Here is a 14,106-nt window from a genome sequence, read left to right on the forward strand (position 1 = left end):
GAGACTGGCCGGTTCCTTTTAACAAGTGCTACAGAGGCCTATAAGGGACCAACTCCTGATGTAAGCATGCTGCTCCTGGGGTCAGTGTCTTGTTTAATGGCTTGTTTGGTTTGGGAAAAGGGTCTTTGTGATAGTAGAAGAAAGGATGCCAACAAAGACAACGCCAGGGAGCTGCTCCTGAGGGTTGTGGAATACTTCAAACCAGACACACATTACCTGACTCCAGCATTTGGTTTCCTCACCCTTGGAGTTTTCTGTAAGTTTGGAGTATTAATGTTGTTCTTGATGTTTGGTTTTGTTTTTACCCTTTGCATGCAATTATGTCAGCGACTGTGAATGTTTAAGCGACTGCAATTTATTTCATTGATTCTTTTTTTGTTCAATGTCAAATGTTGGCCAAAAATTTAGACCCAAAAGTCTAGAGTTTACCTGTCCATTTTTATATGTAATCAATGGTTAGATCAGTGCATTTGAAGTTGTTGTTGCAGCCTTATCTGTGAACTTTCAATAATCACCAGTGAAGAATCAGTGATTTCCTCACAGGTGACACCTACATCCCACTTTACCAGGGGAAGGTCATTGATATGCTAAGAGGAGAGGAGCTTCACTCCAGTTTTGGTTATGCCATTGCACAGCTGGCACTTGTGTGTTTTGGAAGGTAATGAGAAAATTTAACTTTTTCCCATAGCACGCCTGCCTTGCAAGCAAAGGGCAGAGATTGGATAAAAGCATCTGCTAATTGTCAATGTAACAATAATTTTCACAGTGCTTTGTTCTCTGGCCTGAGAGGAGGCTTCTTCATGTTCAGCCTGAACAGACTGAACAAGAGACTGAAGCATCTGCTTTTTCACACCCTTCTGCAGCAAGAGGTGAACTTCTTTGATGACAACAAACCTGGTGAGAAGATCACAGAAAGTATAAACTGGTTAAAACGTTCTTGTGGCAATATGGATATATACAGTAGACATTTCTCTTTTTATTTTCCCAGGGGAGCTCTCCTCTCGTCTACACGAGGACGTAGACCTTATGGGTCGCACAGTGGCGTTGAATGTCAACGTGGTTGTCCGCAGCGTAGTCAGGACCTGCCTAATGCTCAGACTGATGTTAGGTCTGTCCTGGCAACTCACTCTTCTCACATGTATAGAGATGCCATTCTTGGCCATCATTCAGAATAAATACAATACTTTATCTAAGGTAGGTGTGGAATATGGATGTAGAACTTAAACAGAACTTAAACCTGTTACATCCTGATTTTTAGTGAGTGAGTCCTGGTGTTTATGGTCAAACAGGAGCTGAAGGACCAGCTCAGGGACTGTCAAGCTAGGATAAAAAAACTGGCTACGCAGACCATCACTGGCATCCGAACAGTTCGCAGCCTTAGAGGTGAGATGGAAGAACTGAAGAGGTACAAACAGGCTGTGGACCAGATGTCTTCCATCAAGAGACGGTCAGGGTTCACCAAGGCCGTCTTCCTCATTTTAAGAAGGGTGAGAAGACAGTGCTGATCATCTGGAGATAAACCACATAGAATGCAGAAGATAAATGAGTTGATGAAATCCTTCCATTGTTTCTTTTCCTGTTTAATAACAGATTTGACCCTTTAGATCGTTTTAAAGATGTAACAACCTTTCTGACCACAATAACTCTCAGTAATCATGTCAATCAACCTATTTTTGTAATAATGTCAGAAGCATGAGCTAAAGGCAACATTAATTCGTTTTATTATTTACTGATTTAGAGAGCACTGCTCATGTCCCCAGTTGTTCTTAGATAAATAATTGTTTGACTTCCATGTGAATATTTCCCTCTTTTCTAAAACAGCTGGTGAGTCTGGTGATAAATGTTTTGATGCTGGTGCAAGCTCACAACCTCATCTCCTCGGGACAACTCAGTGTCGGAAGTCTGGTTTCCTTCATCCTATACCAAAAACCCATGTCTGTGAACTTAAGGGTGATGGCAGTTTTACATATAATGTTTCAATTAGAAGAGAAAAAACATGTAAGGAAAAAGGTTATTCTCACACAGACTTTTTCTTTTTCTTTTCTAACAGGAGATTCTGTTAGGCTACGGAGGAATCGTGTCCACAGTTGGAGTCATCGCCAAAGTGGTTAGTTATCTCGACAGGACGCCAAAGTGTAAGAAGGCTGGAGACTTGGCTCCAGAGAATCTGCAGGGAAGAATTGATTTCCAAAATGTCACCTTCAGCTACCCTTCAAGTCAAGATACAGTAGTGCTGAATGTAAGGGTTTGATTCCTTTTTCTCTGCATAATCATTGTGGTTGTGTAATTCTATGAAACATGGCTTATTCTTCAATTGAATAATTTCATCAAAAACATCTGATCTTCAGTCAGTGTCCATGCAGCTGCAGCCTGGAACCATAACAGCCCTCATCGGTAGCAGTGGCAGTGGAAAAACATCCTGTGTCAGCCTCCTGAAGAGGCTGTATGAACCTGGAGAGGGGCAGATCCTGCTGGACGGACAACCTCTGCACCAGTACGACCATCAGTACTTCCATAACAAGGTAGAGCCCACTCAGTAGAAAGAAAGAAATCACTTATCACTGTTGACCCTGACAAATCAGATCCAGAGAAATAACTAGAACATGTGGACGGAGTAGGTTTTTTTTTTAAAGACGTTTCATCTCTCATCCAAGAGGTTACTTCAGTTCTTCAGCCTCTTGAATGAGAGGTGAAACATCTTCAAAAGACCAATTCCATACAGTTGCCCTCGATGTAACTATTTTTGGATTAAATTACCTGGATGACTGAGAACCTACACAGACAAGTAGAACATGAGGTTGAATCAGTAAAAGTAAGTAAACAAAAGACTATAGTGTATTTTACAACATTCTCAACATTAAATATATGCTTTACATGTGTCTGAAAGTGCTTAAGTCACAAAGGTTTTTAGGGTTTTATAAGTTATTTATTTTATGATAGAGTGATTAAAGAAAAGCCTGGAATTTACATTAAAGATGGAAAAATAAAACTGTGATAAATAAAGTAGAAAACTCACAAACTTAATCACTTACGTCACTACTTACTTTCTTCATTTACACAACCCTTCAGGTGGTCGTGGTTTCCCAGGACCTTGTGCTGTTTTCTGGTTCACTGAGATCCAACATAGAATACGGCCTGAAGGACTGCAGCTTTGACAAAGTCACAGAAGCTGCCAAAAAGTCCAATGCCCACGACTTCATATCAGAGCTGGAGAATGAGTATGACACAGGTACAGTGAGCAGTGTTCACGAAGTGGACTGAGCCCTGCTGGTTTTTTTAACTGTAGAGAAGAAGCTCAACTGTTCAACTTTAACAACAACCTGTTAAAAAGGCCCAAAGGCAGGTTTGGTGAAATGGTCAAGTGTTAATATAAGTTGAAACCATGACAATGTGTAGAAAAATATTGACTTATGATGTCTAGTTTAACATCTATGTTTAGTCAACTATAATTTTGTTCATTTCCCCAGTAATATTCTTTCTATTTTCGTATGCGCACGGATGGATAGATAGAACTTTATTAATCCCTTGGGAATTCCCTTGGGGAAATTATACATGTCAAGTATTTCTGCAAATAAGCTTTAAAGGTACATTATTGTCTTCATAGATATAGGAGAACGTGGGTGCAAACTGTCAGAGGGACTGAAACAGTGCATCTCCATCAGCAGAGCTCTGGTCCGAGATCCACAGGTTCTGATCCTGGACGAGGCCACCAGTAAACTGGATGTTGAAATACAGCATGCTGTAAGTACTACATGGTGGCACTAAGGCTGTCCCACACTGTTGTTGAGTTAAAATATCTCCACTGAACTGAGTTGAACACATTGTAATTCTGAGACAAAATGCTAGTTTCATTGAATGAGGGAAAGACATTGACATAAATGGGCTTTTCCCCCCACCTTGGCACAAATAAAGAACTTATTAAAAATGAGATGTAATTGCCCTGCTGCACCCACTTTCCCCCACTGCCCTGATGACAGAAGAACATTATTTTATGTATGTACGTTACAGGTGAACACCACCTTGGAAATACTTGGTATTTTATTGGTCGGAACTGTATTTACTGTATGCCTCAGGTCCTGCAGGAGATTGTGTCCTGTGGCTGGACAGTCCTGATGGTAGCTCATGATCTGAAGACTGTGGAGGAGGCACATCACATCATCTACATGGAGAGAGGGACAGTGGTGGAGGAGGGTACGCATGAGCAACTTATGGCCAAGAGAGGGCGCTATTATCGTTTGAAAATGTTCTCTGAGTGACAACACTCGGGGCAGTTTTTAGTACCTACAGTGGGAATTACACACCAAGACATGTTTTCTATTGTTGTTGCTCTGTCTGTTAGACAAAAGTATATACACAGAATGTAAAGTCACCAGGTTAAAGGTGTGAATGGGGGGGGTGATACCATAGCTATGGAAACACTTTTCCTTAACTTACTTTTTTCAAAGTATGCAGCCCCTTTGATGCCAAATACCAGAACTTTCCAGTAGTCAGTCAGAACTGAAGAAGCCTCTTGGATGAAACTTTGTCTTCAACAAAACCTACTCTGAGAACCTACACAGACATTTATCTCTTAATGTTATCTTTGATCGGATTAACATCAAATACATTTGTGTATCAAAGTGTAACTAGGTTGTTTTTTGTGCCGTGATACGCTGGCATAATGTGTATATATACCACATATCACCACATATTATTTCTTCAGCATCAGCTGCAGTTACCTTTTTAATGCCATATGTCAAATGTGCTGTGCTATATTTCAATGTATTGTTTCCTGACTTTTAGTTGAAATCTTTTCTTATATTTTATAATAATATAATATAATTTGTGCTGCTACATCTCAAATTAGTTTCTGGTTTCTACCCGCAAAAAACTCAAAAGGTAATTTCTGTTCATCAGATTTTTGCCAAAAGATACTTTTTATTGTTCATATACACAATAATAACAATACAAAAAAAATATCCAAACAAAACATAAAAACACTTATGAGAAGCTCAATGCCAATTTAAAATATATCAATGCACTGACCTGACACATTCTTAGGTATACATTGCCAGAGACACCAGACACTGCCCTCCTGTGGGAGCAGCGAGGTAAAGCACTACCAGGTTGCATTCGGATGCTGTATTTTCAGTATTTTGATCAAGTACTGTGGGGCGGTGAGTTTTTCCTAAAATACAGAACTGTCTTTTTTTATTACTACTGAGTTTCTAGGCTAAATGCCCGAATTGATAACAAAATGTTTTTGTTTGTTTGTGTTATACAGATGACTACAGAAAATGGTACTGTGCAACCCCTGTAGTTACATTATGTTCTGTCAGGTGGGTCTCTCTCGTACAGGTCTTTTCTAGACGTCATAATAAGTCCCATGATTTGCTCTTTTACAGCTTCCAGTCATGTATTGTTATGACTCAGTTGAGCGTGTAGTACTTTGACTTAGTACTTGTATCTAACCAAACAAACCAGTCAGACTTTGAAATGGAAGTCATGAAAGAGATGTACAGGAACGTAATCTTGATAATAGCAGTTAAGAACAGATTCAGGTTACCCTCAATCACAACAACAATCACAATTACTCTGTAAGTACAGGATGAGTTTCATGCCGATAGCTATGAATGTAACAATGTCACAATCCGCAGTGGGATGTAAAAAAGACAAAATAGGGAGTCCCCAAAAGGTTCCAAAACTAAATTAACCTTCCTCTGGTGTTCGGGTCGGCACCGACCCGTTTCCAAGTTTTAAATGCACTTGAATATGTAAATTAGTTTATTGCGTCAAGGCTTAAATTAAATGTATTAAATAAATTATTTTATTGCGTCAAGGCTTTTTGACTTTGTCAAGAACCTTTATTTCATCAAAATATAACAAAAATTTTTTTCACTAAATTATAAAATTCAAAATAAAACAAAAAAATTTTTCACTAAATTATAAAATGCCCTGGTTGAAATTATGACCTTTGTTGTTCGGGTCGGTTTCGACCCGGTTATAAAAGTCAGCTTATAAAGCAATAATTAGAACCAAAACTTAAATCATAAGTGCATTGTCATCCAAAACACTGACACACAGCTCCTCTCCCAATCATGTTAGCTTTAGGGGATGCTCATTTCGCCTTGTTTTCCAGTATTCCTGCACAAAAACAAAACAAACAAAGACGTGCATGTCCAGACATGTTACATCGATTCCACTCATTTGAGTGGTCATTTGACTTGCAGAGTGCACATGGGGCACAGTGAAGAAAAATAAACCTGAGCTACCTGCTGAAATCTTGCAGGTGAAGGACAGGGCTCCACTTTCCTCAAAGTTTGCTTTTACAGACACCACCACTGTTGTCTCATATTGTCCAAAAAGAAAACGGAATGTGATACTTATGTCGACTCTTCACAAAGATGCAGCTGTGTCATCAGGAAGTGACAAAAAGCCCACAATCATCCTCGACTATAACAAAAACAAAGGAGGAGTGGAGAACCTGGACAAGCTGACTGCCACCTACACTTGCCAGCGAATGACCAGGAGATGGCCAATGGTTGTGTTTTACAACATCCTTGATGTGTCTGCATGTAACGCATTTATGTTGTGGACCCACATCCACCAAGGGTGGAACTCAACCAAAAAAGTCAAGCGGAGAATGTTTCTTGAGGAGCTGGGAAATTCCCTTGTCAAGCCACACATTGAGTGAAAGGAACAGTTGCCCAGAGACCCAGACGCTGCCGCCTTGGTCAGACAGCTGCAGAGCTCACCTTGCACTCCGTCCACGCCCTCAGCAACACAAAGAGCATCCACAACAGCTTCCTCCTCAGTCAGCCCTGTCTCAACACCAACCAGAACAGCCACAGCCACAACCCCACTCAGGCCACCTGATTCTAAAAGAAAGGTGTGTCAAGTCTGCCCAAGCAGTAAGGACAGAAAGACAAACGTATTGTGCTTCAAGTGCAAGAAATATCTCTGCAAAGAACACACTAAAAGTGTCACTTTTTGCCACACATGCATCTAAACACACACACATACACATGCATGTTCTTGCACACAGAGACTTTTACTCTGATTTGGTATTTTGGTTTGATTTGCTGGATTGGTTGTTGTTTGTTTGACCTTGTTTGAAATCTATATTTTGTGTTATGACCTGTCAATTTTTAAAATCTATATTTTGTGTTATGACCTGTGAGACCAGTGAACGCAGCAATGTACAAACAGGTGAGACAGATTGGGCTAATGAGCCAGGGTGAGTCAGACAGAACGATATGATAACAACAAACACTCGACAAACTTTCAGAGGAATTTAAATTATTTAAATGTCATTCGAAAGCATTTCACAGTTGGCTCGGTGCCTATAGTAGCGCCACCCGCAGGCCCGTAAACGACGCTGAATTATAGGGTTGGCCACGAAATGCACATAACAAAAGTGTTTCCTGTGAGTGGGACCGCTTTCTTTGTCAACCCCACAGGACTCTTCTCCGCAATCCACTCGTAATTATTGTGGTAAAAACGTAGCGGAGCTGCTACAAGCCATGATTCCACACATTTTGTCGTCCTCCGCCGTAGTTTTCCGCAACAAAGGGATTTTAAACGGAGCTGCAAAACGTTTACGCGGACCGTGGTTTTGCCGGAGCAAAGTTCCAGCAGCAGCTTCTCGGTGAGTTTGTAACGAACTCATTTCCACTCATTTATGTGTCTGTCTTTGACTGCTGTGCATAGATAGTCTATGCTGCTGTTGTATTTTTGTGCAAAAATGCATTCGACCCGTGTTTGTTCGTGTTTTGTTGACATGCATTTAATACAATACGACGCATCTTCTGCTGAATACGTCACTCCTATAATTGACTATTCCTAATCAAAATTAAAATGATTTAAGACAGTTGCACAAGTATATTGGTTTGTTCTGTGTATAGAATAGAATGGTCTTTATCGTCTTAGTATTATTGTATACATACATACTGTAGATATGCACTCAGTTGCTACTAATTTGCATTTCCTTTGTTGGTACCGCTGAGTATTTGCGAAATATTCAGCTTTACATGTTGATTATGAAGACGTTATTAATTCAGCACAGACCCCGTGGTTGGTCAAGGCAACACATAGTCCATGTTTGATTATGACTGAAGAAACACTGACACAATTACAGTTAACATAGTTCCAGTATTTAGTCTGACAGTATAGTAGAGGGCAACAAGCCAAGATGTATTTATGCAGTGCTGTGCACCAGATCATCATCCAGGTAAACTGGAACTGAGTACTGACTACTGTTTGACTTAAATGTTGACTTAAAGAAGAACACACTTCAGTAGGTAGTGTAGCGTTTATTTCCAGAGACAGGGAAGTGGCATTGGTCTGTGTTTTCATGTTCAGTATAAATTTCACTTCCATGCTCTGGATCGCTGCAGGCAGTGCTCGATCTGGGTGAAAGGTCACAACAGAGATAATACTATCTGTATGGTTGTGGGCTTTTTTATATAAGTAAAAATATCTCAAGAAGTGGAAAATACTGCACGAGATCCAAATCCAAAAATAGTTCCATGGAAAGCAACTGGACAAAGTAGGTTTTTTTTAAGACGTTTCACCTCTCGTCCAAGAGGCTTCTTCAGTTCTGACTGACCACTGGGAAGTTCTGGTATTTAGCCTTCAGGGGGCTACATACCTGTAACGAGGGTCGTTGCAGAAAGGGGGGATGGAGGTGTGGTGAAAGCCACCTTATTCTAAGGAGGGCAAAATGTAAAGTCACAAGTTTAGAGGTGTGAATGGGGGGTGATACCATAGCTATGGAATAATAGTTTCACCTGAGCAACACTTTTGACTTGGTGTCTTTGAAATAAAACTGTGGTCTTGTTTTCAGGGAGGGGGTTGAATTTTTTGGGGAGAGAACTTAAGTAGAACTTAATATGGTCGTGTCTCAAACCCCCTCCTCTGTTGAGGGATGGTTTCTCCAGATCATCATTGTACTGCATATACAACGTTGCTCTGTTTGTGGTGAGGTGTTTAGTCCTTTGGATGAACCAGTCTTTGTCTGAGGGTGTTGGTTTTTCGGAGGTCCTGGCAACATAAGGAGGTGTACAGTAACTATTCTTTGTTTTTTGTTTTGTTTTTTCACAAAATGCAAAGGTCAACTTAATTTTACTACTTTAATTATTTCAATGTGCATTTAGTCCTTGTCCATGTTTACTGTAGCTAGATTGTTGATTGATTGACTCAAATTGTAAGGCGCTTTGGATTAAAGTGTCTGCTAAATGTATTCTAATGTAATATTTAGAAAGGTTATATGTTTATAAAGACAGACTTAACTAAAGTAAAAAAAATACAAATAAATTAGTAAAATTGTAAAAACACTGGCATTATTGCTGAGGAAGAAAATGATTTAATCCTATAGAAATACAAATGTAAAAAAAGTAAAAAAGAAATGTGCACATCCTTAGAAAATCTTTATTACAGTAACTATTAAAATGTAGAAACATTTCTACCATCCAAGTAAAGCAGAGGCTCAGTGTTGTTGTATCCCCGTGGTACAATGACAATACAGACAATACAAAAAAAAAATAGATGATAAACTAACAATGTAATGAAATATCACATTAGCCCCCAGTCTAGACTTTGGACCTGATTGACAGACAGATTGAGAGCAGGTTTATTGACCAACTATTCAATGTCAATGCAACACTTTTTAAGACTGGAGAAAATGTACGTCATTTAAATCAGCCAGACAGAATTTGTAGATAAGTAACCCTGTTTCACTTCTGTCCATCTCCCAGTCACATCCATGTGGACTACCCTCCCATCATCCCCAGTCTCACCACCAGTTATGCCCACGGCACCTCGTCCACGACCCTGCTTCACACCACGGTAGCAGAGTCTCTCCTGAGGACTGTGGAGAAGGTTCCAGACCGAGAGGCGGCAGTATTTGTGCACGACGGTATCTCCAAGACCTTTGCTCAGCTGCAGCACGATGTGAGTTCTGTCTTATGACGCAGCAATAGCTGAATTCTTACAGCACAACGATGTTCAAGTTGAACACAATACATTGCTTGTTGTAATTCAACTTTTATGTCATAAATGTTAGGATTTTTGGACAAAAATAGTTCTAAATATTAATACAAATCTAAAAACAGAGGTGTGTCACTGTGCTACTATTTTGTTGGTTTGGTTGGTTTGTTATTGGAGCCATATGTAGCCTGTAGCACTCACTCTTTTATTTAAAACACAACATTTCCAGAACCAATTAAACACTAGAATAATTATTTTGGAGTATGAGCTTTCACATTTTATAAGACTTTTGCACATTTTAGGAATGTCAGTATACTGTGTATTTAATACTTTACTTCATTATTGTTTTTTTAATGCTGTGTTGTTATCTTTGTATTCACTGTAAGGTGTCCTTGGGTGACAGAAAGGCGCCTATGAAATAAAATGTATTATTAATGTGTATTGCTGACGTATAAGAAAATGATTTCAGTCAAAGATTTTTACCTTGTTAGGTATTTTGCTTCATAATATATATTTTTCCCACTGGGACTAAATGTCTTAGTCCAGTTAATATTAGTATTACAGAAGTTTGTCCACACACTGGAGTAGGTCAAAGAAATCCTATTAAATGTATAACTTTTAGAGACAATCATTACATGAAGTGACTCTGTCCAGGATGTTAACTGAGTTATTGTTTGTTTCGGAGGTGTTTCACCTCACTAAATGTCAACCATCTACCAATCATTTATACAGAACACTTGTCTACGGTCACAGTTTGACATCTACAGGAGCAGTGACAGGTCAACCACTGACTTTTTATTTGTTGTGCACTGGGTTGAACTTAGATAAGGTCTGAAACCTGATGTATAAAGTTGCTTCTTTTCAGTTTTGATATTTTACATAGATCAGAGCATGAGGTTCTTCACCTCTGTTCACTTATTAATATTTGACATGGATTGTCTCCGTAGGTGGATCAGGTTGCAGCTGGACTGCTTGCCATTGGCTTGAAGACGGGTGACAGGCTTGGAATGTGGGGACCCAACACTTACGAATGGCTGCTGATGCAGTTTGCAACAGCCAAAGCAGGCATCATACTGGTGAGTCAGAGCTGGAGCAGGCTCTTAACCATAACATGAACAGTCTGATTAATTAACCAAACCATCAGTCAACACTTTCACCACATCTATCTGCTGAATGATGACAATGATAACATACATGAACCATATAACAGAATAAACACCTTTACCTACCAATCAGTACCAGTGAAATCCCTTCAATCAATGTGTGCATTCATATTTGTTTTATTGTGTGCCTGTCAATCAGGTGGCTGTGAACCCAGCGTACCAGCTGCTGGAGGTGGAGTTTGCACTGCGCAAGGTTGACCTTCTTTTATTGCAACTTTTATGTAATTGCTAGGCCACAAAAATGTTACATCATAGGTCCGAGGCTATTCACTAACCCTCTGTGTCTTTCACAGGTGGGCTGTAAGGCTGTTGTGTGTCCAACACAGTTCAGGACTCAAAAGTACTGTGAGATGCTACGAAAACTCTGTCCAGAGATTGAGACATCAAGTCCAATGGACATCAAGAGTGCCAGGTAAAGAGGCAGAGGTCTTTGTTTTGTTATTCCACACAAAGTGACACGTCAGCAATTTCATGTTAAATAATAAAGGGGTTAATATTTAGAGTCAGGTCTCCAACTACCAACCACAGAATCATACATCACCCAGTCAGACAAAACCAGACAGACGGATAGATAGACAGACAGATAGACGGATAGATAGACAGACAGACAGACGGATAGATAGATAGACAGACAGACAGACAGACGGCTAGATAGATAGACAGACAGACAGACAGATAGACGGATAGATAGACAGACAGACAGACGGATAGATAGATAGACAGACAGACAGACAGACGGATAGATAGATAGACAGACAGACAGATAGACGGATAGATAGACAGCCAGATAGACGGATAGATAGATAAATAGACTATGGTGCAGAGTAAAGTATTTTTTATTATTATTGGTAAATGGCAAATTATTTAAATAATTGAAAGAAAAACAATTGAAAATACATTTTAAAACAAAAAAACCTAAAGTGTCAAGTTATTCATGTCTTCTTGTCACAGCCCAGATGTGGGGGGTTTGCAGGCTGGAAGGCCTTGAGTTTGAGAACTCCGCTTTAAGCTGTTTCATATGGAAGGACAATGGCAAACACTAATGATCTTATTTTGGACTTGAGAATAGAGGAGTCGATGTGTGGAAGGAGGATGTACTAATCTTTTGACAGCAATAAATAAACCGTAGTGAACATAGAATCAAGACCTGTAAGAGGTCCACACCCTAAAGTGTAGGGTGTGGACCTCCTGAAGGTCTTGATACTATTGAGGGGTTTTCAAGGCCATAGAGTAACTGTCAGTACATTTCCATCCATCTTGGAAGTTAAGTGGCAAAACCCTGGTGCAGCTCCAGGTCATGTTGGAATCCTGCAGCACAGAGTGAAGTCTGCTAAAGACCTCCTGGAAAAACATTACAAACTTTGAAAAAAAAAATAGCTAGGTTTATGAAGTACTCTCTCACACATTTGTGCCTCTATACACACATACTGTATGTGCAGTGACAAAGAACACCTTGAATTGAACAGTAAAGTACATCATGACGAGTTTTGGCTGAATGCTAACTAGTTTGTTAACAACAAACATTTTAACCAGCATATTTTGTGGTTTTCCCTGCAGGCTTCCAGATCTGCGCACTGTGGTTGTTCTGGACAGCCGACAGCCAGGAATGCTCCATTTTGACGACGTAGTTCAGGCGGGCAGCAGCGAGTTCATGCAACAGCTGCAGGCTCTGCAGAGGAAGCTCTCATTTGACGACCCAATAAACATCCAGTTCACTTCTGTGAGTGGGAAGGTCATTTCTGCAAAGCAAAACACTACCAAGTGTTTTGATCAAACAAAAAAATGATGTTTGGATCTTTTTCAGGGTACAACTGGGTACCCAAAGGGTGCCACCTTGTCTCACCACAACATTGTCAACAACGCTTACTTTGTGGGCAAAAGAATGGGCTACAGCTGGAGGGTAAGTGATGAAAGAAAATTTTAAAAAAATCACCATAAAACCCTGATGCTGTTTTTCCTTCTCTAACTTTTAGCTATTGGATTGTGTTTTTTTTTTTTTTATTCTCTCCAGCCTCAGCCTCGTATCTGTCTGCCTGTGCCGATGTACCATTGCTTTGGCTCAGTGGGTGGTGGCCTCTGCATGGCCGTCCATGGCATCAGCCTGGTCTATCCTTCACCTGGTTACGACGGGAAAGCCAACTTAGCAGCTATGGAGAGTGAACGGTAAAAATCCAGATGGATTGGTGTTGACTCATGAATCACAAATGTTTAAACCAGGGGTATCAAACTCAATTTCACAGTGGAAAATTAAAAACTGGGATAAAGTCATGGGCCAAACTCAATATTTATTGAAAAATTAAAAATGAACTGCAATTATACATGTTTTTCCTTCTCTCCAGATATATAATGTAGATTTTTTTTTCATATGGAAACAATCTTTTTAGTTTTGTGTAAACATTAAATCTGGAACAACCAAAGCTTAATATTATAAACATCCATCCATCCATTTTTATCCGTTACCGGGTCACGGGGGCAGCAGTGTCCATGACCGCCACCCAAATCACACTGCACCGTACCAACCCCCCTGAACCTTCCTGAGGGTGGTGAGTCCACTGGAAGGTACCAACCAACCTAACCGGGATTCGATGTTGCCCAGGAGGTGAACCCTGTGTAATGCCTGGTCAGCTTTAATACAAATTTCATATGATCTCACGGGCCAAATATAATTACATCAGGGGCCAGATTTGGCCCACGGGCCTGAGTTTGACACCTGTGGTTTAAACATACAATAATTATAGTGGTGGACTGTCCGTACTTACTTTACTTACCTACTTACTTAGTTCCCCCCCCCCCCCGATAATATTACTGCATATTCTATCTCAAGATTACCATACGACCCAATCAACTCAATTTTATTATGTAGCTTTTAACAATGTCAGAAATGAAAACACACCAAATAATGTTAACTAAAGGTAATTTCACCACTAGTTGTTGCTAAAACGTAAACTGTACCTTTAACCCTTGTGTAATGTTCATA

General features: G+C 39.9%; 2 protein-coding genes across 4 annotated transcripts; both read left to right on the forward strand.

Moving 5' to 3' along the window:
* The first annotated feature begins 6 nt into the window (after positions 1–6).
* On the forward strand, positions 7–7,115 carry tap2t (transporter associated with antigen processing, subunit type t, teleost specific). 3 transcript variants are annotated; one of them, XM_025053840.1, is made up of 14 exons: positions 7–256; positions 544–658; positions 767–897; positions 989–1,194; positions 1,290–1,487; positions 1,822–1,950; positions 2,051–2,239; positions 2,349–2,522; positions 3,070–3,229; positions 3,605–3,741; positions 4,074–4,191; positions 5,041–5,156; positions 5,264–5,318; positions 6,384–6,511. In XM_025053840.1, exons 1-13 carry the CDS (start codon positions 67–69, stop codon positions 5,297–5,299), a joined length of 1,899 nt encoding a protein of 632 aa, XP_024909608.1. In that variant the 5' UTR covers positions 7–66; the 3' UTR covers positions 5,300–5,318; positions 6,384–6,511. The 3 variants fall into 3 exon arrangements, with proteins under 3 accessions (XP_024909608.1, XP_024909609.1, XP_024909607.1); XM_025053841.1 differs by lacking the exon at positions 5,041–5,156 and having other exon boundaries at positions 6,384–7,115; XM_025053839.1 differs by lacking the exon at positions 6,384–6,511 and having other exon boundaries at positions 5,264–5,771.
* Positions 7,116–7,183: 68 nt separating this feature from the next.
* Positions 7,184–13,420, forward strand: LOC103398855 (acyl-CoA synthetase family member 2, mitochondrial-like). The gene is made up of 8 exons (XM_008337602.2): positions 7,184–7,627; positions 9,735–9,930; positions 10,914–11,042; positions 11,269–11,322; positions 11,423–11,541; positions 12,687–12,849; positions 12,934–13,029; positions 13,141–13,420. Exons 1-8 carry the CDS (start codon positions 7,503–7,505, stop codon positions 13,294–13,296), a joined length of 1,038 nt encoding a protein of 345 aa, XP_008335824.1. The 5' UTR covers positions 7,184–7,502; the 3' UTR covers positions 13,297–13,420.
* Positions 13,421–14,106: the final 686 nt, after the last annotated feature.

Source organism: Cynoglossus semilaevis, unplaced genomic scaffold, assembly GCF_000523025.1.
Source record: "Cynoglossus semilaevis isolate Cse_v1.0 unplaced genomic scaffold, Cse_v1.0 scaffold1563, whole genome shotgun sequence".
NCBI classification, from domain to species: Eukaryota; Metazoa; Chordata; class Actinopteri; order Pleuronectiformes; family Cynoglossidae; genus Cynoglossus; species Cynoglossus semilaevis.

What these genes read in the sequence shown, in the direction of transcription:
- tap2t (XM_025053840.1), top strand. Translation starts at nt 67, where the DNA reads ATGCTGCTCCTGGGGTCAGTGTCTTGTTTAATGGCTTGTTTGGTTTGG. An exon ending in GCACTTGTGTGTTTTGGAAG is followed by an intron (nt 659 to 766) that starts GTAATGAGAAAA and finishes TAATTTTCACAG; the next exon opens with TGCTTTGTTCTCTGGCCTGA. An exon ending in ATGTTGAAATACAGCATGCT is followed by an intron (nt 3,742 to 4,073) that starts GTAAGTACTACA and finishes TGTATGCCTCAG; the next exon opens with GTCCTGCAGGAGATTGTGTC.
- LOC103398855 (XM_008337602.2), top strand. Translation starts at nt 7,503, where the DNA reads ATGATTCCACACATTTTGTCGTCCTCCGCCGTAGTTTTCCGCAACAAA. An exon ending in TGGAGTTTGCACTGCGCAAG is followed by an intron (nt 11,323 to 11,422) that starts GTTGACCTTCTT and finishes TGTCTTTCACAG; the next exon opens with GTGGGCTGTAAGGCTGTTGT. An exon ending in TAAACATCCAGTTCACTTCT is followed by an intron (nt 12,850 to 12,933) that starts GTGAGTGGGAAG and finishes GATCTTTTTCAG; the next exon opens with GGTACAACTGGGTACCCAAA.